We start from the raw sequence: 23,821 nt of genomic DNA, 5'->3' as shown, positions 1-23,821 counted from the left end.
CACTCGCCCCAAGCCTCATCCCTGGCTTTCTGGCCTTATCTCCACACATACTCTATTCTTGGTCCTACACATCCGTTCCCCTACTTTCAATTATAATATCTTCTTTCATTCACTTGACACGTATTTATGAGCCCCATACACGGGGTAGACGCAGGAGCTGCAACGTGGGCATTCTCTACCCCAGCAATTCAAACACAGTTGTCAATCCAAATTTATCCAATGAACTTTTCATCTGCTTCTGCAAATGACACCAGCATTCTCTTACTCAGACTTTCAGATCTGGTATGATCTTTGATTCTCTCTTTGCCCGCGGCCCCTAAATCCAGTTAGTCACCAATTCCTGCTGATGAGACCACTGGAATCTCTCTTCACTCGCTCCCTTCCTGTCTGTTCCCATTGCCACTACCTGGTCCAGGACCTCATTTGCTCATGCCTAGACTTCTACAACGTTCTCCTTACCTTTGCTTTCTCCTTATACAGGGCAGTATATAGGGTCCTGCAATACGCATCCTGAAATACTGCTCTCATTGTAAAAAGCTGTAGCTAGAGCAGAAGACACACTGTGCACCCACGGTCAAAGCTAGTTAATATCTTTGGCGCAATATTCTTTTTTTTTTTTTTTTTTCTGGCTGTGAGGCATGCAGGATCTTACTTTCCCAACCAGGGATTGAACCCATGCCCCCTGCAGTGGAAGCGTGGAGTCTTAACCACTGGACCGCCAAGGAAGTCCTTCTGGCTCAGTATTCTTATCTGTAAAATAAAGGTTACATCTCAAGGGTTGTGAGGATTGAATTAGATAATATATGTGAAGTTGCTTTGTGAGTCATACATCACTAAATAAATGTTAGATGTGATAATTACCAGGCCAGCTTTATCACCTAGGAAATGCTCCACTATAACTTTCAACAACTTCATTCTTATTTTCCTGGGTCTTGAATTCTCAAGACATAGCCCTATCATACCTGAGCTTATTCGCCCTAGTAACATGGCCTGCTGTCTCCATGCCAGGTAGACTGGGTCCCCTCTGGCCCTTGGAACACAACACTCTAATTTCTGCTTCCTGTTTTTGCTGGTCTTTTTCCCCTCCTCCAGCCCTGCCCTCCCAGTCCCCTGTCTGAACTGGATTCTCTTTACAGAGCTCCTCTTTTTTAAAAATTGAAGTATAATTGACATACAATATTATATTAGTGTCAGGTGTACAGCATAGTGATTTGACATTTTATATACATTATGAGATAATCACCGTATAGTTACCATCTGTCACCATTTAAAGTTATTACATTATTGACTATATTCCCTATTCTGTATATTACATCCCCATGACTTATTTATTTTATAACTGGAAGTTTATGCCTCTTAATCCCCTTCACCTATTTCACCCATCCTCCTATCCCCTGCCAACCACCAGTTTGTTCTCTGTATCTATGAGTCTGCTTCTGTTTTGTTATGTTCATTTGTTTTTTAGATTCTACATGTAAGTGAAATCATGCAGTATTTTTCTTTGACTTAATTCACTTAGCATAATACCTTCTAAGTCCATCCATGTTGTCACAAATGAAAGATTTCATTCTTGTTATGGATAATATTCATATATACATACATGTGCATATATATATATATATGCACACACACACACACACACACATATATACCTCACATTTTCTTTATTGATGGACTTAGGTTGCTTCCATATCTTGGCTATTGTAAATAATGCTACAGTGAACATAGGGGTGCATATATCTTTTCGAATTAGTGTTGTCGATTTTTTTTTTTTGGATAAATACCCAGAAGTGGAATTGTCCAATCATGTGGTAGTTCCATTTTTAAGTTTTTGAGGAACCTCCATACTGCTTTCCATAGTGGCTGCACCAATTTACATTCCCACCAACAGTGAAAGAGGGTTTCTTTTTTTCCACACCTTCACCAACGTTATTTTTTGTCCTTTTGATAATAGTCATTCTGACAGGTATGAGGTGATGTTCTGGTTTTGAATTGCATTTCCCTGATGATTAGTAATGATCATTTTTTCATGTGCCCATTGGCCGTCTGTATGTCTCCTTTAGAAAAATGTCTGTTCTAGGTCCTCTGCCCATTTTTCAATTGGATTGTTTCTTTTTTTGATGTTTCCTTTCTAAGTTGTATGAGTTATTTTTATATTCTGGATATTAACCTCTATTGGATACATAATTTACAAGTATCTTCTCCCATTCAATAGATTAGCTTTCCATTTTATTGCAGGATTCCTTCACTGTGCAGAAGCATTTTCGTTTGATGTAGTCCCACTTGTTTATTTTTACTTTTGTTGTCCTTGCCTGAGGAGACGGATCCATAAAGGTATCACTAAGATCAAAGTCAAAGAGCTGACTGCCTGTGCTTTCTTCTAGAAGTTTTATGGTTTCAGGTCTTACATTCAAATTTTTAATCCATTTTAACTTTATTGTCATATGTGGTGTAAGGTAGTGGTCCAGATTCATTCTTTTGCATGTAACTGTCCAGTTTTTCCAACACTGCTTATTGAAGAGATCCTTTTCCACTTTGTATATTCTTGTCTTCTCCGTTGTAGATTAATTGACCATAAGTGTGTGGATTTTTTTCTGGCCTCTCTATTCTGTTCCATTGATCTATGTATTTGTTTTTGTTCCAGTAACAACTGTTTTGAATACTATGACTCTGTGATATAGTTTGAAGTCAGAAAAACTGATACCTCTAGTTTTGTTCTTTTAAAGATTACTTTGGCTATTTGGGGTCTTTTGTGGTTCCACACAAATTTTAGGATTCTAGTTCTGTGAAAAATGCTATTGGTATTTTAATAGGGTTTACATTGAATTTGTATATTGCTTTGGGTAGTAGCATAGACATTTTAACAATATGAATTCTTCCAATCCATAAGCACAGTATACCTTTCCATTTAATTGTGTCACATTTACGTCTTTCATCAATGTCTTATAGTTTTCAGAGTTCAGGTCTTTCACTTCCTTGGTTAAACGTATTCCTAATTATTTTATTCTTTTAGATGCAATTTTAAATGGGAGTTTCTTAATTTGTATTTCTGATAGTTCATTATTAGTGTATTGAAATGCAACAGATTTCTATACATTAATTTTGTATCCTGCAACTTCACTGAATCCATTTATTTGAAGTTTTTTGGTGGAGTCTTCAGTGTTTCCTATATATAGTACATGCCATCAGCAAATAGTGAGTTTTACTTCTTCCTTTCCAATTTAGATGTGTGTTATTTCTTTTTACTGTCTAATTGCTGGGGCTAGGACTTCTAATACTTGGTTCAATAAAAGCAAGAGTGGGCATCCTTGTCTTGTTCCCGATCTTAAGGAAAAGCTTTCAACTTTTCAACACTGAGTATAACATTAGCTGTGGGTTTATTGCATATGGTCTTTTTTTTTTTTTTTTTTGCTGTATGCGGGCCTCTCACTGTTGTGGCCTCTCCTGTTGCGGAGCACAGGCTCCAGACGCGCAGGCTCAGCGGCCATGGCTCACAGGCCCAGCCGCTCCGCGGCATGTGGGATCTTCCCGGACCGGGGCACCAACCCGTGTCCCCTGCATTGGCAGGCGGACTCTCAACCACTGCGCCACCAGGGAAGCCCCAAGTCTGGAATATTTTGATGAAGGATAGGTATTTACTCTTCTTTAAATGTTTGGTAGAATTCACCTGTGAACCTGTCTGGTCCTGGACTTTATTGGGAGTTTTCTGATTACTGATTCAATATCATTATTAGAAATCTACCTATTTGGATTTTCTATTTCTTCTTGATTGTTTTGGAAGATTGTGTGTTTCTAGGAGTTTATCTATTTCTCCTAGGTTTTCTAATTTGTTGCTGTAGTTTCATATGATCCTTTGTATTTCTATGGTATCAGTTGTAACTTCTCTTTCATTTCTGATTTTATTTATTTGGGCCCTCTCCCTTTTTTTTCCTTGATGAGTCTGGATAAAGGTTTGTCAGTTTTGTTTATCTTTTCAAAGAACCAGTTCTTAATTATCTTTTCTATTTTAAAAAAATCTCTGTTTCTGTTCTGATCTTCATGATTTTTTCCATTCTACTAACTTTGGACTTCATTCTTTTTCTACTTCCTTTAGGGCTAAGGTTAGATTGAGATTTTGTTTCTTGAGTTTGGTCTGTATTGCTATGAACTTGCTTTTTAGAACTCCTTTTGCTGTGTCCCAGAGATTTTGGAATGTTGTGTTTCCATTTTCATTTGTCTTAAGGTATTTTTAAAATTTTCTCTGATTTCTTCAGTGACCCATTGGATTGTTTAGTAGCATGTTGTTTAGTCTCCATGTGTTTGTGTGTGTGTTTTTTTTCTAGTTTTCTTCTTATAGTCAATTTCAAGTTTGATACTGTTGTGGTCAGAAAAGATGCTTGGTATGATTTTAATCTTAACTTTATTTAGACTTGTTTTGTGGCCTAACGTGATCTATCCTGAAGAGTGTTCCATGTACACTTAAAAAGAATTATATTCTGCTGTTTGGGCGTAGAATGTTTTTTATAATCTATTAAGTTCATTTGGTCTAATGTGTCATTTAAAGCCAGTTTCTTTATTGACTTTCTGCCTGGATGATCTGTTCATTGTGTAAGTGGGATATTAAAGTCCATATTATTATTGTATTACTGTCAATTTCTCTTTTATGTCTGTTAATATTAGCTTTACCTATTTAGGTATGCCTATGTTGAGTGCATAAATATCTACAAGTGTTACATACTCTTGTTGGATTGAACCCTTTATCATTATGTAATGCTTTTTTTTCCTTGGTCTATTGTTAGAGCCTTTTTTTGTTTTGTATACATTTATTTATTTATTTTTGGCTACATTGGGTCTTCGTTGCTGTGCATGGCTTTTCTCTAGTTGCAGCGAGTGGGGGCTACTCTTTGTTGCGGTGCACGGGCTTCTCATTGTGGTGGCTTCTCATTGTGGTGGCTTCTCTTGTTGCAGAATACAGGCTCTAGGCACGTGGGCTTCAGTAGTTGTGGCATGTGGGATCAGTAGTTGTGGCTTGCGGGCTCAGTAGTTGTTGCTTGTGGTCTCTAGAGCGCAGGCTCAGTAGTTGTGGCACATGGGCTTAGCTGCTCCATGGCATGTGGGATCTTCCCAGACCAGGGCTCGAACCTGTGTCCTCTGCACTGGCAGGCAGATTCTTAACCACTGTGCCACCAGGGAACTCCCACAGCCTTTGTTTTTAAAAATTGGTTTTATTTTTGGGGATTTTTTTAAATTGAATTATAGTCGATGGACAATATTATATAAGTTACAGATGTACAACACAGTGATTCACAATTTTTAAAGGTTATACTTCATTCACAGTTATTATAAAATATTGGCTATATTCCCTGTCTTATACAATATATCCTTGTAGCTTATTTATTTTATACATAATTTGTACCTCTTAGTCCCCTACCCCTATCTTTCCCCTCCCCCTTCCATCTTCCCACTGGGAACCACTAGTTTGTTTTATATCTGTGAGTCTGTTTCTTTTGTTATATTCCCTAGTTTGTTTTATTTTTTATATTCCACATATAAAGGATATCATACAGTATTTGTCTTACTCTGACTTATTTCACTTAGCATAATACCCTCAAAGTCCATCCATGTTGTTGCAAATAGCAAATTGTTCTTTTTTATGGCTAAGTAGTATTTCACTGTGTGGTATATATGTGTGTGTATATATATATCTTTATCCATTCATCTGTTGATGGACATTTAGGTTGCTTCCATATCTTGGCAATTGTAAATAATGCTGCTATAAACATTGGAGTGCATGTATCTTTTTGAATTAGTGGGGTTTTTTTCTGTATACATACCCAGGAGTGGATTGCTTGGTCACATGATAGTTATATTTTTTGGTTTTTTGAGAAGCCTCCATACTATTTGCCACAGTTACTGCACCAATTTACTTTCCCACCAACAGTGTATGAAGGGTCCCTTTTCTCCACATCCTTGCCAACATTGGTTGTCTTCTTTTTTTAAATCTTTATTGGAGTATAATTGCTTCACAATACTGTGTTAGTTTCTGTTGCATAACAAAGCAAATCAGCCATGTGCATACACGTCCCCATATCCCCTCCCTCTTGAGCCTCCCTCCCACCCTCCCTATCCCACCCCTCTAGGTCATTGCAAAGTACCGAGCAGATCTCCCTGTGCTAATGCTGCTGCTTCCCACCCGCCAACTATTTTACATTCAGTAGTGTATGTACGTCCATGCTACTGTCACTTCGCCCCAGCTTTGCCCTCCCCCCCATATTCTCAAGTCCATTTCCTATGTCTACCTCTTTATTCCTGCCCTGCAACTAGGTTCATCAGTACCATATATATATATATATTTTTTAGATTCTATATATATGTGTTAGCATACAGTATTTGTTTTTCTCTTTCTGACTTACTTTGCTCTGTACGACAGACTCTAGGTCCATCCACCTCAGTACAAATAACTCAATTTTGTTTCTGTTTATGATTAATATTCCATTGTATATATGTGCCACATCTTCTTTATCCATTCATCTGTCAATGGACATTTAGGTTGGTTCCATGTCCTGGCTATTGTAAATAGTGCTGCAATGAACATTGTGGTACATGTCTTTTTTTTTTTTTTTTTTGGGCTGTGTTGGGTCTTTGTTGCTGTGCATGGGTTTTCTCTAGTTGCAGTGAGCAGGGGATACTCTTCATTGCAGTGCATGGGCACTCTTCGCGGTGGCTTCTCTTGTTGCAGAGCACGGGCTCTAGGCGCCTGGGCTTCAGGAGTTGTGGCTCGTGGGCTCTGGAGCGCAGGCTCAGTAGTTGTGGCGCACGGGCTTAGTTGCTCCGCGGCGTGTGGGGTCTTCCTGGACCAGGGCTTGAACCCGTGTCCCCTTCACTGGCAGGTGGATTCTTAGCCACTGCACCACCAGGGAAGCCCCATGTCTCTTTTTGAATTATGGTTTTCTCAGGGTATATGCCCAGTAGTGGGATTGCTGGGTCATATGGTAGTTCTATTTTTAGTTTTTAGTTTAGTTTTTTAAGGAACCTCCATACTGTTTTCCATAGTGGTTGTATCAATTTACATTCCCACCAACAGTGCATGAGGGTTCCTTTTTCACCACACCCTCTCCAGCATTTACTGTTTCTAGATTTTTTGATAATGGCCATTCTGACTGGCATGAGGTGACCTCATTGTAGTTCTGATTTGCACCTCTCTAAAATGATTAGTGATGTTGAGCATCTTTTCATGTGCCTTTTGGCCATCTGTATACCTTTCTTGTGAAATGTCTATTTAGGTCTTCTGCCCATTCTTTAACTGGATTTTTGTTGTTGTTGTTATTGAACTCCTTGAGCTGTTTGTATATTTTGGAGATTAATCCTTTGTCCATTGTTTCATTTGCAAATATTTTCTCCCATTCTGAGGGTTGTCTTTTCATCTTGTTTATGGTTTCCTTTGCTGTGCAAAAGCTTTTAAGTTTAATTAAGTCCCATTTGTTTATTTTTGTTTTTATTTGTTACTCTAAGAGGTGGGTCAAAAATGATCTTGCTGTGGTTTATGTCAAAGAGTGTTTTCCTATGTTTTCCTCTAAGAGTTTTATAGTGTCCGGTCTTACATTTAGGTCTCTAATCCATTTTGAGTTTATTTTTGTGTGTGGTGTTAGGGAGTTTTCTAATTTCATTCTTTTATATGTAGCTGTCCAGTTTTCCCAGCACCACTTATTGAAGAGGCTTGTCTTCTTTTTGATGATAGCCATTCTGACAGGTTTGAGGTGATATCTCATTGTGGTTTTAATTTGCACTTATCTGATGATTAACAATGTTGAGCATCTTTTCATGTGCCTGTTGGCCATCTTCACGTCCTCTCTGGAAAAATCTCTATTCAGGTCTTCTGCCCATTTAATTGCCTTTTTTTTTTTAATGTTGAGTTGTAGGAGCTGCTTATATATTTTGGATATTAACCCCTTATCAGTCATATCATTTACAAATATTTTTCCCCATTCAGTAGGTTGTCTCTTCATTTTGTCATTGGTTTCCATTGCTATGCAAAAGCTTATATGCTTAATTAGGTCCCATTTATTTATTTTTGCTTTTGTTTCCTTTGATTTAGGAGACAGATCCAAAGAATTATTGCTATAATTTACATCAAAGAGTGTTCTGCCTATGTTTTCCTCTAGGAGTTTTATAGTATCCAGTCTTACATTTAGGTCTTTAATCCATTTTGAGTTGTTGTACATGGTGTTAGAGAATGTTCTTTTACATGTAGCTGTCCTACAGCCTTTGTTTTTAAAGTCTATTTTGTATAAGTATTGCTACCCCAAATTTTTGTTTCTATTTGCATGGAATATATTTTCATATCCCTTCACTTTCAGTCTGTGTGTCTTTAGATCAGAAGTGAATCTCTTGTAGGCAGCATATAGATGGGTCTTTTTTTTTTTTAATCCATCAGTCGCCCTATGTCTTTTGACTGAAGAATTTACATTTAAAGTGATTATTGATAGGTTGTACTAAATACCATTTTGTTAATTATTTTCTGGTTGTTTTTACAGTTCTATGCTCCTTCTCTTGCTCTCTTCCTTTGGAATTTGATGACTTTAGCATTATGTTTGAATTCCTTTTTCTAATTTTTCTCAATATTAGGTTTTTGGTTTGTGGTTAATTTGAGGTTCGTGTATAGCAGCCTATGTGTATAGCAGTCTATTTTAAGTCGATTACTTAAGTTCAAATCATTCTAAAAACACTACATTTTTACTACCCCCACTCCACGTTTTATGTTTTTGATACATTTTACATCTTTTGATTTTGTATACCTACTAATTATTGTAGTTATAGTTGATTTTACAACTTTTGTCTTTAAACCTTATAACCTTTGTAAGTGATTGATCCACTGCCTTTACTATACGTTTGCTTTTACCAGGGAGATTTTTCCTTTTACATGTTTTCTGATTTCTAGTAATGGCCTTTTCTTTTTTTCTTAAAGAAGTCCTTTTAACATTTCTTGTATGACTGGTTCAGTGGTGAACTCCTGTAGATTCTGCTTGTCAGGGAAACTTTATTGCTCCTTCAATTCTGAACAATAACCTTGCCAGATAGAGTATTCTTGGTTACAAGTTTTTCCCTGTCAGTACTTTGAATATATTGTGCCATTCGCTTATGGCCTGTAAAGTTTCTGCTGAAAAGTCAGCTGATAGTCCTATAGGGGTTCCCTTGTACATAACTAGTTGTTTTTCCATTCTTTTGTGCCTAATATGCTCTTGATTCCATCTACTGTATTGTTCCTTTCAGTTATTGTATTCTTCAGCTCTGGTTGGTTCTTTTTTATATCTCTGTGTTGAAGTTCTCACTGTGTTCATTCTTCTTCCAAGTTTGGTGAGTATCTATCTGTATGGGTATTACTTTGAACACTTTTTCAGGTTGATTACTTCTGTCCATTTCGTTGGTTCTTATCCTGAAGTTTTGTCTTGTTCTTTCATTTGGAGCATATTCCTGTCTCCTCATTTGTTTCTGTGTATTAGGTAGATGAGCTACAGCTTCTGGTTTTGAAGAAGTGGCCTTATGTAGAAGGTTTCCTGTGGGGCCCAGAAGAGCAATCCCTGCTAGTCACCAGAGCCAGGGATGTTTTCTCTGTGGGCTGCGTGTGCCCCTCCTGTTATATGGTGCCACAGATGCTGCAGTCACACTAGTGGAAGGGGCTGGCCCCCAAGCCAGCTGCCTGTGTGGCCTGGCCACGGCTGCTGCGCACTCACTGGTGGGCAAGGCTGGCCCCAGTGTGGCTGGCTGTGGGGCCCAACCACAACGGTTGCAGGTACAATTTTGTGAGTGGGGCTGGCTCCCACCCTGGGAGGAGGGGGACTATACCAGCCAAGGACTCCCACTGGATATGGCAGGAGAGGTGGCAGCTGGGAGGAGCTGCTTTGGGCAGGGCAGGTCTGCAGGGGAATGCTGGGGTTGGGGTGAGTGGTGGTAGCAAGGCAGATGGCAAATGTTTTGAAATGGCGCCTGCCAGTGCTGGGCCAGCCTAGGTAGAAGGAGAATTTTTTAAATGATGCCCGCCAGCACTTTGTTCCCCAGAGGCAGTTTCTTCCCCCCCTTTGGCACTCACTCTAAAGTTAATGAATGTACTTCACATGTGGCCTGGGCACTTTGCAAAGTACTGCCTCTGTCCTGGGACTCAAAGTAAGTGAATTTGTGCCCTTTAAGAGCAGAGTCTTGGTTTCCTACAGCTCTCCTGGATACAAGCCCTGCTGGTTTTCAAAACCAGATGTTGTTATAGGGGCTCATCTTCCTGGTGCAGGTCCCTAGGGCTGGGGTGCCTGACGTGGGGCTCGAACCCCTCTCTCCTTCGGGAGAACCTCCGTGTTTGTGAGGTCCCCTCCTGTTTGTGGGTAGCCATGTTGGGGGTACGGGTCCTGATGAGACCACATCTCTGCCCTCCTACCTGTCTCAATGTGTTTTTTTTCTTTATATCCTTAGTTGTAGGAGAGCTGTTCTGCTGGTCTTCAGGTCATTCTCAGAGCTGTTGCACACGTAGCTGTAGTTCTGGAGTGTCCGTGGGAGCATCTTCCTACTCCACCATCTTGATCCTGCCTCAGTGCTCCTCTTCATTTATACAAATCCTTCCATGCCCATCTCAGTTTCTACCTCCTCGGTGACACTTTCTCATTCTACGCGTCCTGTTAGCCTCCCTGAAGCACACAACGGCACTTGATCATAGTCTTGATCATACAGCTTAACACGTAGTTCTATGCTATTCTGCTGTTGTTCCTGATGTGTTTTACTCCCTGAAGCATCAACAGAGTCTTCACTTTCTTTTGTATTTTTCCCAGGGCCTAGCATAGACCTTTCTCACTGTGGGTGTCATTATCATACAAGGGTGTACCCGTAACAAATAATCAGTATAGCTTCAAAGTCATTCATTCCAGAAACTTGGCCTACCTTTGGTCACTCCATCCAGCAGTCTGCTACAGACAAGGCCTATGATCCCATCAGCAAACACATTTTTGATAAAATGTGAGCAACTAGGCATTGCTTTTTAAATATGCGTACTAGCTTTAAAATTGAGCTGCTTATGTATTCCCAACATATGAAAATTAGGTGACACACATTCAACACTACTGTTTACTTGGTTAAAGTCTAACAGAAAATTGAATACTTTGCTTTTCAAGTGTTCCACCATAACCCTCAACCACAATGGCCTGTTAAAAATGTTAACAACAGTATTGCAACTTTATAGAAACAAATATTAACATTTATACATGTAGTCATTGGGCTATGAGACCAAGAGTACTTGATTAAATAGAAGAAGCCTCAATAAGTGAACATGAACTTCACTGCTGTCTCATTATCAGTTAGGTTTATAATTCTGAATTCCATGTGTTCATCCACAGATAGTTCATGATGCTGAAACAGACAGAGTAATAATTAATCTATCCAACTGTCCACCTCTGTATGATGAGGTGAAAGTGAAATTTCTCTCTTCTTCGGTGAGTAATCAACAAACAATTTATGCTGCCAATCTTGTCTAGTTTTCTGAATGATTCTGGTTTGGGATTTCCTTTGCTACAATTCCCAACAAAGGAGATGATAGGAGATGTCAACCCCTAGTCAGGGATGGGGAGACAAAACAAGTCAGATTTCTATATCGAATATTTTTTAAAAAAAGAAAATATGTAATTAAATATATTTTTGCTCATTTGTTTTCTAAATTGTATACAATTTACATGTATTAATTTTCAAATAAGAAAAAAATACAAAAACCCGGATGTTAAAAAAGGTATAAACTACATAGCAGTGATCATATTTTGGGTTTGTATCTTTTAAAACACATTGTTCCCCATAACTTATAAAATACGTGAAAGTGAGGGAGATTTTGCTTTCCTCTCAATTGATGTATAATTCATTTAAAATAGCATATTTAATCCAATATTTATGAAAAATATCTGCTATTGTCATTACAGTATAATTTATGCTGACCAGTTATCAAATGTATGTCTGATTATTCTGTATATAGCAAATTTCTAAGCCCCAGTAGTTTCATTTTCCTATGAAATCATCAACCAGAACTGCCAACATGTAACTGTGTTTGCTCAATTTAAAGCTTATTTCCTGTGCCCGCCTGCATCCCCTGCTTGCTCCCTGTTGGCGGAGAATTTACTAAGTTTGAAATGGTACATGTGTTGAAGCAAGTGGCTGGGATAGCTCCCCTTGAATAACTGAGCCAGTCTGAATTCTCTTAATCAGGGGTCTCTAAGCAGAAGCACTGGTGTAGGGGCGCTAGCCAAGGGGATGTTGGTGATTTCTGGCCTTTGTGGTTGTCAAGGGTCATGAGATGAAAGCACTTTCAGAAATCGTAGGTATTTCTGTCATCATCAATCGTGGTTAATTATCCAATGTAGCTGCTCCTTGTAGGAACGGAGGATATTATTGGGGCAGAAACAGACATAGGTCCTTAGTAGATTCTGTTTAGCACTATCCAAACCAGATTAAAAGACCAGTGTCTAAATTTATAAATATCACAGAGAAAATACATTTCCTTGAAAATTTTGCTAGAAATGGCGAGAGAAAGGAACAGCAATCTCTCAAAGTCTCTGTCTTGGTGTCTTGAGTATAATGTTGATGGTAAGTGCTGCATATTCAATAGCTACAGTTATTTGATGAACGTACAGATGAATAACGGAATTTTAATCCCTTTGGATAGATTATTTTTCACAGTAAAATGGATACGAAGAACTAATTTTTCTTTTTTCACCATGTCTTTTTAGGATCTTCCTAAATACTATGACGACTGTCCATTTTTCTTTTGGTTCCATACATCTTTTATACAAAATAACAGGTATGGCTATGGTATAATCCAGTAGAAACAGCTTAGTCTCGAATGTCTATGTAAGAGGTAATGACAAGTATTTTGCTAATTGCCATAAGCCCAAGTTATAGAAACCAAAAAATCCTTGAGTCACCGTTCTTCATTGCCTTCCTTATTGTGATCTGGTTATTTAAAAAATATGGCTATTTTTCTTTAACATCTTTATTGGAGTATAATTGCTTTACAATGTTGTGTTAGTTTCTGCTGTATAACAAAGTGAATCAGCTATACATATACATATATCCCCATATCTCCTCCCTCTGCATCTACCTCCCACCCTCCCTATCCCACCCCTCTAGGTGGACACAAAGCACTGAGCTGATCTCCCTGTGCTATGAGGCTGCTTCCCACTAGCTATCTGTTTTACATTTGGTAGTTGTATATATGTCCATGCCCCTCTCTCACTTCATCCCAGCTTACCCTTCCCCCTCCCTGTGTCCTCAAGTCCATTCTCTATGTTGTGTCTTTATTCCTGCCCTGTCCCTAGGTTCATCAGAACCATTTTTTTCTTTTTTTTAGATTCCATATATATGTCTTAGCATACAGTATTTGTTTTTCTGACTTACTTCACTCTGTATGACAGACTCTAGGTCCATCCACCTCACTACAAATAACTCAATTTCATTTCTTTTTATGGCTGAGTAATATTCCATTGTAGACATGTGCCACATCTTCTTTATTCATTCATCTGTTGATGGACACTTAGGTTGGTTCCATGTCCTGGCTATTGTAAATAGAGCTGCAATGAACATTGTGGTACATGACTCTTTCTGAATTATGGTTTTCTCAGGGTATATGCCCAGTAGTGGGATTGCTGGGTCATATGGTAGTTCTATTTGTAGTTTTTTAAGGAACCTCCATACTGTTCTCCATAGTGGCTGTACCAATTCACATTCCCACCAGCAGTGCAAAAAGGTTCCCTTTTCACCACACCCTCTCCAGCATTTATTGTTTGTAGATTTTTTGATGATGGCCATCCTGACTGGTGTGCGGTGATACCTCATTGTGGTTTTGATTTGCATTTCTCTAATGATTAGTGATGGTGAGCATCCTTTCATGTGTTTGTTGGCGATCTGTATACCTTCTTTGGAGAAGTGTCTGTTTAGGCTTTCTGCCCATTTTTGGATTGGGTTGTTTTTTTTTTTGATACTGAGCTTCATTTTTCATATTGAGCTTGTATATTTTAGAGATTAATCCTTTGTCAGTTGCTTCATCTGCAAATATTGTCTCCCATTCTGAGGGTTGTCTTTTGGTCTTGATTATGGTTTCCTTAGCTGTGCAAAAGCTTTTAAGTTTCAGGAGGTGGGTCAAAAAGGATCTTGCTGTGATTTATGTCATAGAGTGTTCTGCCTATGTTTTCCTCTAAGAGTTTTATAGTGTCTGGACTTACATTTAGATCTTTAATCCATTTTGAGTTTATTTTTGTGTATGGTGTTAGGGAGTGTTCTAATTTCATTCTTTTACATGTGGCTGTCCAGTTTTCCCAGCACCACTTATTGAAGAGGCTGTCTTTTCTCCATTTTATATTCTTGCCTCCTTTATCAAAGATAAGGTGACCATATGTGCATGGGTTTATCTCTGGGCTTTCTATCCTGTTCCATTGATCTATATTTCTGTGTTTGTGCCAGTACCATAGTGTCTTGATTACTGTAGCTTTGTAGTATAGTCTGAAGTCAGGGAGCCTGACTCCTCCAGCTCCGTTTTTCTTTCTCAAGATTGCTTTGGCTATTTGGGGGTCTTTTGTGTTTCCATACAAACTGTGAAATTTTTTGTTCTAGTTTTGTGAAAAATGCCATTGGTAGTTTGATAATTGCATTGAATCTGTAGATTGCTTTGGGTAGTATACTCATTTTCACAATGTTGATCCTTCCAACCCAAGAACATGGTATATATCTCTCCATCTGTTTGTATCCTCTTTAATTTCTTTCATCAGTGTCTTATATTTTTCTGCATACAGGTCTTTTGTCTCCTTAGGTAGGTTTATCCCTAGGTATTTTATTCTTTTTGTTGCAGTGGTGAATGGGAGTGTTTCCTCAATTTCTCTTTCAGATTTTTCATCATTAGTGTATAGGAATCAAGACATTGCTGTGCATTAATTTTGTATCCTGCTACTTTACCAAATTCATTGATTAGCTCTAGTAGTTTTCTGGTAGCATCTTTAGGATTCTCTATGCAGAGTATCATGTCATCTGCAAACAGTGACAGTTTTACTTCTTTTCTGATTTGGATTCCTTTTCTTCTCTGATTGTAAAAATATGGCTATTCTTGAGACCCACTGTTGCATTATCCTCAAGGTCCATGCCATAGGACTGCGTTATAAAACATACCATAAGCAAATCTTGAGTGTGGCAACAAATCCCTCCCATGAAAGTTTAATATGAGTTTGTTCAGTACCTTGAATATGGCAGGTCCTCAGTATGTGTTGATTTACTGATGACTGACCAACACCAAATTCTATGCCACAGGAAGGTGTCATCCAGGGAGGCTTCAGCTAGTTTAAAAGGTGGTTGACACACTTACATCTAGGGCAGAAGTTATAAGACACAGTAAGTATCAGTGAAGACAGCTTTCAAAAAATTAATGGTCTCCCATTTAAAACTGATTTTCTTATAACTAAATCGGATAATCTGTTTTTAAAAAGTAATTGATTTGAAGAGTATTCCAAAGAATCTCTATCATGTCTGAAACTCATTCCTAAATCTAGAAGTTCTCCACATCGTCTATTCTGTGGTGCTGAAAATTTGAGATTGGTATCACCATACCATTCAATACAAAAGGAAAGATAATATTCAAAAAATCATAAAGAGTTTTGAAGAAGTGGTTATGATTGTATGTGCCATGAACTGACAGTTCCCATAACATACAATCCTAGCCTTTTCTTCAAATGTAGACTGCATCTAATCCCACCTCAAGTCCGCTAAGGTGACAGTAAATAAAAACCTAGCCTAAACACCTACAATGCACACACATTTAGTGGATATTGATAGAGTGAACTTTGGATTTGATGGAACATTTTTGCCAATTTTTTCCCCTGGATGTACAGACAGAAAACTTTGACTTAACGTGAGCAAGGTCCCTCAAATAGACATCTAGGTGGAACTTCATTTGGTACTACTTCTCAAAAGTGGTTCTTGCTAAAGGGCACAGTTTTTTCCTTTAAAACACCATGTTCATATTAGAGAAGCAACCTGCTAAATCACTTTTCTCCTCACTTTTATAGTTTCTGAAGATTTAACGTGTGAATTTCCATACTCCTTGGTAAAGCTGTTTTTATTATGAGACTTAATTTACCCAAAATGCCAACTTCATCATTTAAAAGACACTTGTTACTGGGTTTTAATACACATCTAGTCTGATTTATCACATATAGAAATTTAATTTATTAAATATTAATTCCATAAAAGGCAATATTAAAAGGATCAGTGACACGTTGTTACTGAAGGTCATGATATTTTTGTGTCTTAAGAGAGAGAGTGGGAGAGCTGGTCTTTGAAAGCTAATTAGATGCAGAGGAGGGGTCGAGACTGATGGTGGCCAGCAAGGCTTGTTTTTTTAAAGCAACAAGGCTGTCCTACAGCATGGCTTTTCTGTTAGCCCTACAATAAAATGTAATTTTTTTTCTATTCTAGGCTTTATCTTTCAAGAGGTGAATTGGATAATCCCCACAAACCAAAAGCATGGAAAATTTACCGTCCAGAGTTCGCAGTCGAGGTATATTTTGATGACGTTAAGTTGTAGCTGGTATCTAAGTGTAGTTCCCCTTCTAGGCTAGAATCATGTTCTTCCCAATCCTTGCTACCTATTTATATCTTTTAAACCTATTTCCTTGCTGATATATTTACATATTATATACATATGTCCCTGAGAACTCTATTAAATATATACAAAAGAGAATGTCAATGGCAATAGTTTTTTTTGAAAGAACATATGTCACAGTTTACATTTGTATTGAGATAAATTTGAAACAGTACACGGGAACGTTAGTTATCACTTAACAACTCAGAAATAAAACTTTCCTATCAAAATAACATTTAAAAATTGTGATTGTCCCCCAATACTGTGGGTTTATTTACTTATGTATTTTTGGACAAGTATTCATTCCCTACTTTGGTTTACATTTGTAATTTCAGATTTGTTAGAAAAGTAATTTCTAATTCCTTCTTCTACTTGATTTACAAACTATTAACGAGCATCAGAATGGCAGCAAAGATCGTTTTAAAACCCATCACCCCTGCTCACAACCAGCTTCACCTAAGCTTGGGGAACTCTGAAGTAAGGTCAAGTTTTCATTATAGACACTGGTTAGTCCTGTGTCCACAGGGAATCATTTTCTCTTTGGTACCAGGTGCTACTTTATTCTAAGTACTTTCACTGCCACTATCTTAAGGCCGTAATTGTCTTTGAAAACAGTTCTATGTTGGCTTTACTATTTGAGTGATTTTCCTTTTATTGGCAAGACTCCCAACAATCCAGCCCAAGTTGAACTGACCAGGAAATGAAAAGTAGCAAATGCTGAGAACCAGTGCCTCTGCTAAAACACGGACTGCTCGTTCCTGAAAAACCTTGCACTTTGCAGAAAGCACATGATAAAAAAATAGGGTTTGGGGGGTTGGGACAGACCATTTGGGTTGGCAGCCCCACAAGGTCTGGAGGTTGCCACAGTCAGTATTTTTTAAGGGAAACTAGAGCAACAGTTTATAGAGAAGGGTGGGTGGGTGCCGACCTAGCAGGGATGGGAGGAGAGCCCCGAGCCGCCAGCGTGGAAGGCCATGCAGGGGCTTCTCTCCCCCTCAAAATAGCCCCCAAAGAGCGCAGCTGCAAAGGTTATTCTACTCCCCTTAATCTGACTCCCCTTGGGGGAAGAGCTCTTGGAGACACAGCCTTTCAAACTCCTTCCATGTTATCTACATTATTCCCTGTAATTTGGGTTACAGAAATGTATTGTGGCAGCCCAGGTTCCTCCTTTAAAATTCCTGCAGCTGTAATCCGTGGAGGGCAGATCAGCGGGCAGGCCTAGGTGAACGGGAAAAAAAAAGCGAGGAGTAAGATCTACCTTTAACACTGGCAAAAGCTGGGAAACCCCAGTTTTTCAGAATCTTGCTTTTTGAAATAAAGGAAATTACAGTTGGGGGTTTCTCTTCCGTAGCCCTCCAAAATGGATGGAAATTTCTGGCAATTATGAGCTGTCACACTATTCTGCTTTTGCTCATAAAGAGAACTTGTTCAGGCCCTCCAGCAGGGCTGCTTTCCTAGAACCCCGTGCAAATAATTCGTTGAACAACTTGAGAAACTTAGATCATAATATATCAGAACAATATTGGTTTTCTTGAATAGAATTTACTGACCTGGAAAACTTGATATCCAGAAGTTTATTTTAAAAAATAGAATGGCATCCTGCCAAATCAGTCACATCACATACACAGCCTGGTGGAGGGAGAGTAATTCTAGTGGGCCACGTTTCGCAACTGCAGTGTATACAGAATATGCATTTATATCAGTAGTTATTTTACATCAGGAATCTTGCTGACAAAAAAAACAATGCTCGTTGCAATAAAACCATCACCTTGAAATATCACCATACATAACTCAAACATTCCTGACAGTTGGTTCTTAGCACATAAAGTACTTAAATCATATAGTCAACTATTAGGCAAATTTAATGATAGAACACGAGAATTTCTTTAAACACAGTATTTCAAGTTACTCTCTTTTTGTCCGGAGTACAGATTTGAAATGGTACAAACTGTACCCAAATACTGAACCATGAATTAAGCAAACAGAATGAAACGTTAAAAAAAAACAACTCTCAAGTTTCCATTCATTACTCCCACTCACTCTTACCTGCCTCAGACAGTTTCTGTTGAAGATATTCAGTTAAATCTTTACAGGACAACACGTGAGAAGACCTACTGCCAACAGGGCTTAGACAACAGGGGCCCGGTGGGCTCTGGAGCAGGTCACTTCCTGGGGGAAGCCAGTCCCATTTGCTATTTTTGCTTCAATCCAGGCCTGTTCAGAAGCAGCACCACTCAGTAGCTACTGACCATTTAAGTATGGACAAAAGTAAGGTAGAAAAATTGCTTTTCAAAAAAAGGCAAACAGAAGACCAGGCATAGCTCTGGAGCCCGTCGGGCACAACACCAGGCATCCCCCCTCCGCTAAACGTCTGCCAGCAGCTGGCCTTCCCGACCCTCTCTGGCTTCTGGCCGGAGTCACCACCGAGGCTGCAGGGAGAACAAAAACTTATGGAAACTGGAGGCCTCACACACAACGCTTCCGTCCTGCCAACAAGGGGGGACATACCAGTGTGGACCATTATTAACACGTCAGCCGCAGGGGCGGATTAAGAGCTCTTTATTAGAGGCCTGGGGGGTCTCGGGGCAGCACAGAATGAGGCAGCTGACTTCACTGCTGACGACAAGGGCTCACGTAAACCGGACGGCCAGGGAACAGCTGCCCATCCCAAGTCTACGGGAGTCAGGTGAACCAGGGTTTGTTAGTAGTGCATACCTACGGCATAGTTTAATGAAATTACCTTTGCTTCATTGATTTATTAAGTCACACCCCAGAGACCACCATCACTGAAATTCACGACAGCCAGTACCCCATATTAAAGGCTCCAGCGTGGCAAGGAGTGAGGGATCCCGAGACAAACTTCAGCCCTGACACCACTCACGGGGAGTGCAAGCACGACACTCTGGTTCCCTCTGAAAGGAGACCGCTTTGCCCACAAGCACCACTCTGTCCCCAGACGGGGAGCCAGGGCCTCTCTCGGCTTTGGCACTCTGCTCCCTGGAAGGGCTTCCGATTGGCAGAGGCAAGGAGGGCGTGGTCCAAAGTGGATCAGCAGCCCGTAGGTGGTCCGACAACTTCCCTGGAATCCCGCCCAGGCCCGGACACAGAGGCAGCAGCTCAGGGCAGCTGTCAGCCACAGTCTTCACAAAGCACCACAGGCCCCTCCCCTCAGCCCCTGCCTCGCGCTCGAGCCCAGCACAGAGGAGCTCCCTGGGACAGGAGGAGGGGCTGGCACAGGCGAGGGCCGTGCTGCTTCCCAAAGGCTCTGGGCCACACCCAACAATATGTCCGGGCGTGGAATGGGATCCCACCTGGAAGAAGATGGGTGGCACTGTTTCCACAGAGGAGCACCTTGGGAAAATCCAGGATGCTTACTCTGAAACTTAAATCAAGAACATGGAAGCCACACCACTATGCAGATATATTCTCCTCTTTAGAATCTAGACGGACGCCTTAGTTTCCAAGCACCACAGGAAAACTTTTTAAAAACGTTAACCACTTATTACAGGGTATGTGCTAAGTAGATTTTAAAAGAGACCCACATCTAGCATGGATGAAGCATTTATAACCATCCTCCTGAAACATGGTTACCTCTGGTTTTTTCTAGTGAGATCTGAGATTAAACATGGAACTAAATTGTGCTTCACTCACAACACAACCATCTAAACCGCATGTACACATACAGGTTTACGCAAAAGCCCTTAAGATAGCTCTACTTAGCCTTTCAGATTAGGTACCTCGGGCCAGCAGCCCACCCTGTATGTCCCACCAAGGACAAGAGCAGCAACTTTTCCACTTCACTACAATTATGGGCAGAAATTATATAATAGAAAAGAGAAGCTCTTCTATAAAGTTTAAGGTAGAAGGTAGAAAAATGGAAGACAAAAAAAAATTTCCCACAAAATCAAAAAATTCCACATTGGTCTTGTACTCCTTGAAACCCTGAGAACTGCAGTCCTCAAACAGCTTCACTTTGATCAAGGTTTGCCAGAACACTTCAGTATGCTTCAAACTGGCTCATCATCAACTTCCTGCTGTATTCATAGGCCAAAAAGAGTGCCCCGTTGGCAGGGAACGCGCGAATCATGGTAGGTTTCAGTCCAGAATATAAGGCCGTTATTCCTAGAAAACAAAAGGGTGACCAAAGACTGAGCTCCCCCTCCTTGGACATATTGCACGAACCCACACAGCACAGGTATTTTTACAGTTACAGATCCAGACAACAGCGCTGAACCCCAGCAGCGATGGAACAGGTTTCCCTGGACTACTGGAACTAGACAGACTAGTAGAAACAAGGGCGAGGGCAGGTCTGCCAGCAGAGCTGGTGAGGCTCCGGGTACAGTCACCGATCCCGTGCCTGTTACCTCCTGGTAAGCGGGTCAGGCAGAGCAGGGGGCCTCCTGTGGGCAGACAGGAGGCAGCCACAGAGCCACGGACGGCAGCAACTTCGCAGCTTCACCTGGGGGGCGAGGACCACGAGGCACTGGGCCAGAACACAGAGCACTGACATTGATGTGGAAGACCTGTTTCTAGTGTTAGCACTGCCCAAGGCAGTTCTGAAGATCCAGGCAGATAAGGGAGGTGTAAGTACTTTGGAAAACTACAAAGTGTAATGCAAATTTAAAAGGGGTTACTGTTAGTAATACACAAGATGTCTGTGCTCTATTTGGGGTTAAAGCAGTTGCTGCATGCTGTTACTGTGCTCGCTTTCTCTCAAAATCAAGACAGAAAAGTGCACATCCAAGTTTTAAGACGTATAGTGGATGCTGGAAGGACAGGTCTTTACTCACTAGTGGCATAAAATTGGCTTTATACAAACACTAAAAGTCTTTATCTACCTGTATAACTAAAAACTGATAGCAAATCACCTTCAGAAATTGCTTAGTGCCTTTCTCATTGCAGAAGTCTTATCATTAAGGATGTACGTTCTTTTAAATGCCTTACTGATATGCTGTTAGAGCTCATCTCCTGATGATATTGTTTAAAACAAGTGGTGCAGGACTTCCTTGGTGGTCCAGTGGTTAAGACTCCACGCTTCCACTGCAGGGGGAATGGGTTGGATCCCTGGTTGGGGAAGTTTCACATGCCGCAGAGTGCAGCCAAAAAAAAAAAAAAAAAAAAAGTGGTGCTAACTCTGAAACATGTGTCCTCTTAGACAAAACACATACTTTAAAAATTCCCACCAGGCTATTTAGAAACAAAATCCTGGCCCAAAGGTTAGGAATCAGAGCTTTAAACATTCTTGAGGGGACTTCCCTGGTGGCGCAGTGGTTAAGAGTCTGCCTGCCAATGCAGGGGACACGGGTTCAATCCCTGGTCCAGCGAGATCCCACATGCCGTGGAGCAACTAAGCCCGTGCACCACAACTACCGAGCCTGCACTCTAGAGCCCGCAAGCCACAACTACTGAGCCCACAAGCCACAACTACTGAAGCCCATGTGCCTAGAGCCCATGCTCCGCAACGAGAAGCCACCGCAATGAGAAGCCCGCGCACCGCAATGAAACGTAGCCCCCACTTGCCGCAACTAGAGAAAGCCCGCACGCAGCAACAAAGACAACACAGCAAAAAATAAATAAATAAACATTCTTGAGAATAATGAAGTAAGCTAAAGAAAGGGGTCTGGAAACAAATCCACAAATGTGAATTACATACACCGTTAGAAAAGCGAGGCGGTGGAAGAGAGCGATGACCCACCTGCTCGACTTCGACAAGACGAGCGGCCGAATGACCACTCCCCATACGTACCTCCTGTTTCAGCAGTTGGCAGACTCACCTTCATTTTTCACGATGCTTATGAAAGTTCCAATAAATCCTGCCTGCTTTCCAGACATGGAGAGAACTTGAATTCTGGATTTGATACAATCCACTGGGTAAACAGCAAGCCAGAGGCAGATTCCACCAAATCCACCACTTAACATCAAAGGGACAGGGCCTAGAGAAGAAAATGAGCAAACAGTGTTTTGTCTCAAGAACAGCTGATGTGATATTTCCAGAGGTCAGTGTAGTAGTGGCTGCAGGTAGGTGCAAATACAAACACGAAAGCTGCGGAACACAGTTCTCTGGGGCAAGTGTCAAACTGCCTAAGAGCACAGGTTCTGTGTGGTAGCCTGGGGCTGTCCCTCACGACTCCAGGGCAAGGGGCAGCCCTAGTGAGGGTCAGATTTAGGCTGGTCTCTGTGGCCCTCCTGCCCTGTCCTCCAGAGGCCTGGCCCCCCAAGAACCAGCAGGCCCCCAGCAGCATGGCAACGCCCTACCATGAGGAGTGAGAACAGAGGCCACTGAAACACAGGCTGCATCTTCTTCAACTTTCCCTTAATTATTCTAATATATTAATGTCCCACAGCTCTGATTCTTCCTTTGCCATGAAAAAGCAAAGTTATTAAACGTTAACAGTTAAGCCTAGGAGCTTGACTATCCCCAGAATAGGTCCAAAACACTGAAGGGAGGTATTTAAGAAACAAGTAACCACTCATGTGAGCCAAACATCGATACAGTTGTGTCAAGCAGTTAATTAGGATAAACTAGAAAGAAGTACACTTCTCACTGCTCTCAAAACACTATCAAGATTTATTACTAAGCTTATTGCAAGATGATTTATAGGTGATTTCCCCAATTGTTGGTGATATCCTACAGGGAAAATAATGTCTGTGTTCTCCCCTAAAATGGACCCAGAGCAAATGAACAAATGTTATTCCAGTAAAACCTGGAATTATTATTATTATATATTAAAATAACTGGAATTATTATTTGGTGGGGGGGAACCTTCAAGATGGCAGAGGAGTAAGCCGTGGAGATCACCTTCCTCTCCACAAATACATTAGAAACACATCTACATGTGGAACAACTCCTACAGAACACCTACTGAACGCTGGCAGAAGACCTCAGACCTCCCAAAAGGCAAGAAACTCCCCACATACCTGGGTAGGGCAAAAGAAAAAACAGAGACAAAAGAATAGGGACGGGACCTGCACCTCTGGGAGGGAGCTGTGAAGGAGGAAAGGTTTCCACACACTAGGAGGCCCCTTCGTGGCAGGGCTTGGGGTGGGGGGAGCTTCAGAGCCACAGAGAGGGCGCAGCAACAGGGGTGCGGAGAGCAAAGCGGAGAGATTCCCGCACAGAGGATCGGTGTCAACCAACACTCACCAGCCCGAGAGGCTTGTCTGCTCACCCGCCGGGGCGGGCGGGGGCTGGGAGCTGAG

At 40.7% G+C, this 23,821-nt stretch overlaps 2 protein-coding genes across 4 annotated transcripts in view; one reads left to right on the top strand and one right to left on the bottom strand.

Moving 5' to 3' along the window:
• The window catches only part of LOC115866684 (phosphatidylinositol 3,4,5-trisphosphate 3-phosphatase TPTE2-like), a 56,658-nt gene extending 39,959 nt beyond the window's left edge, over positions 1-16,699 (top strand). For both annotated transcript variants that reach the window (XM_030882430.2, XM_060287927.1), the window contains 3 exons: positions 11,352-11,447; positions 12,726-12,796; positions 16,456-16,699. In XM_030882430.2, the coding sequence (XP_030738290.1) occupies positions 11,352-11,447; positions 12,726-12,796; positions 16,456-16,564 (276 nt within the window). In that variant the 3' untranslated portion in view covers positions 16,565-16,699. The remainder of the gene's footprint in view (positions 1-11,351; positions 11,448-12,725; positions 12,797-16,455) is intronic.
• The window catches only part of SLC25A15 (solute carrier family 25 member 15), an 80,163-nt gene that overhangs the window by 19,222 nt on the left and 37,120 nt on the right, over positions 1-23,821 (bottom strand). The window contains exons 6-8 of one of the 2 annotated variants that reach the window (XR_009559763.1): positions 22,396-22,554; positions 18,172-20,743; positions 15,221-15,348 (exon numbers count right to left, since the gene is read on the bottom strand). Coding sequence is in view for 1 of the 2 variants with exons in the window: in XM_030882427.3 (XP_030738287.1) it covers positions 20,619-20,743; positions 22,396-22,554 (284 nt within the window). In the remaining variant the exon portion in view is untranslated. Of the gene's footprint in view, positions 1-15,220; positions 15,349-17,531; positions 20,744-22,395; positions 22,555-23,821 lie in introns of those variants that run through there. The other variant, XM_030882427.3, reaches the window with a different exon arrangement.

Source organism: Globicephala melas, chromosome 18 (genome assembly GCF_963455315.2).
Source record: "Globicephala melas chromosome 18, mGloMel1.2, whole genome shotgun sequence".
In the NCBI taxonomy this organism is placed as follows: Eukaryota; Metazoa; Chordata; class Mammalia; order Artiodactyla; family Delphinidae; genus Globicephala; species Globicephala melas.
This window is presented reverse-complemented; position numbering and strand designations above follow the sequence as displayed.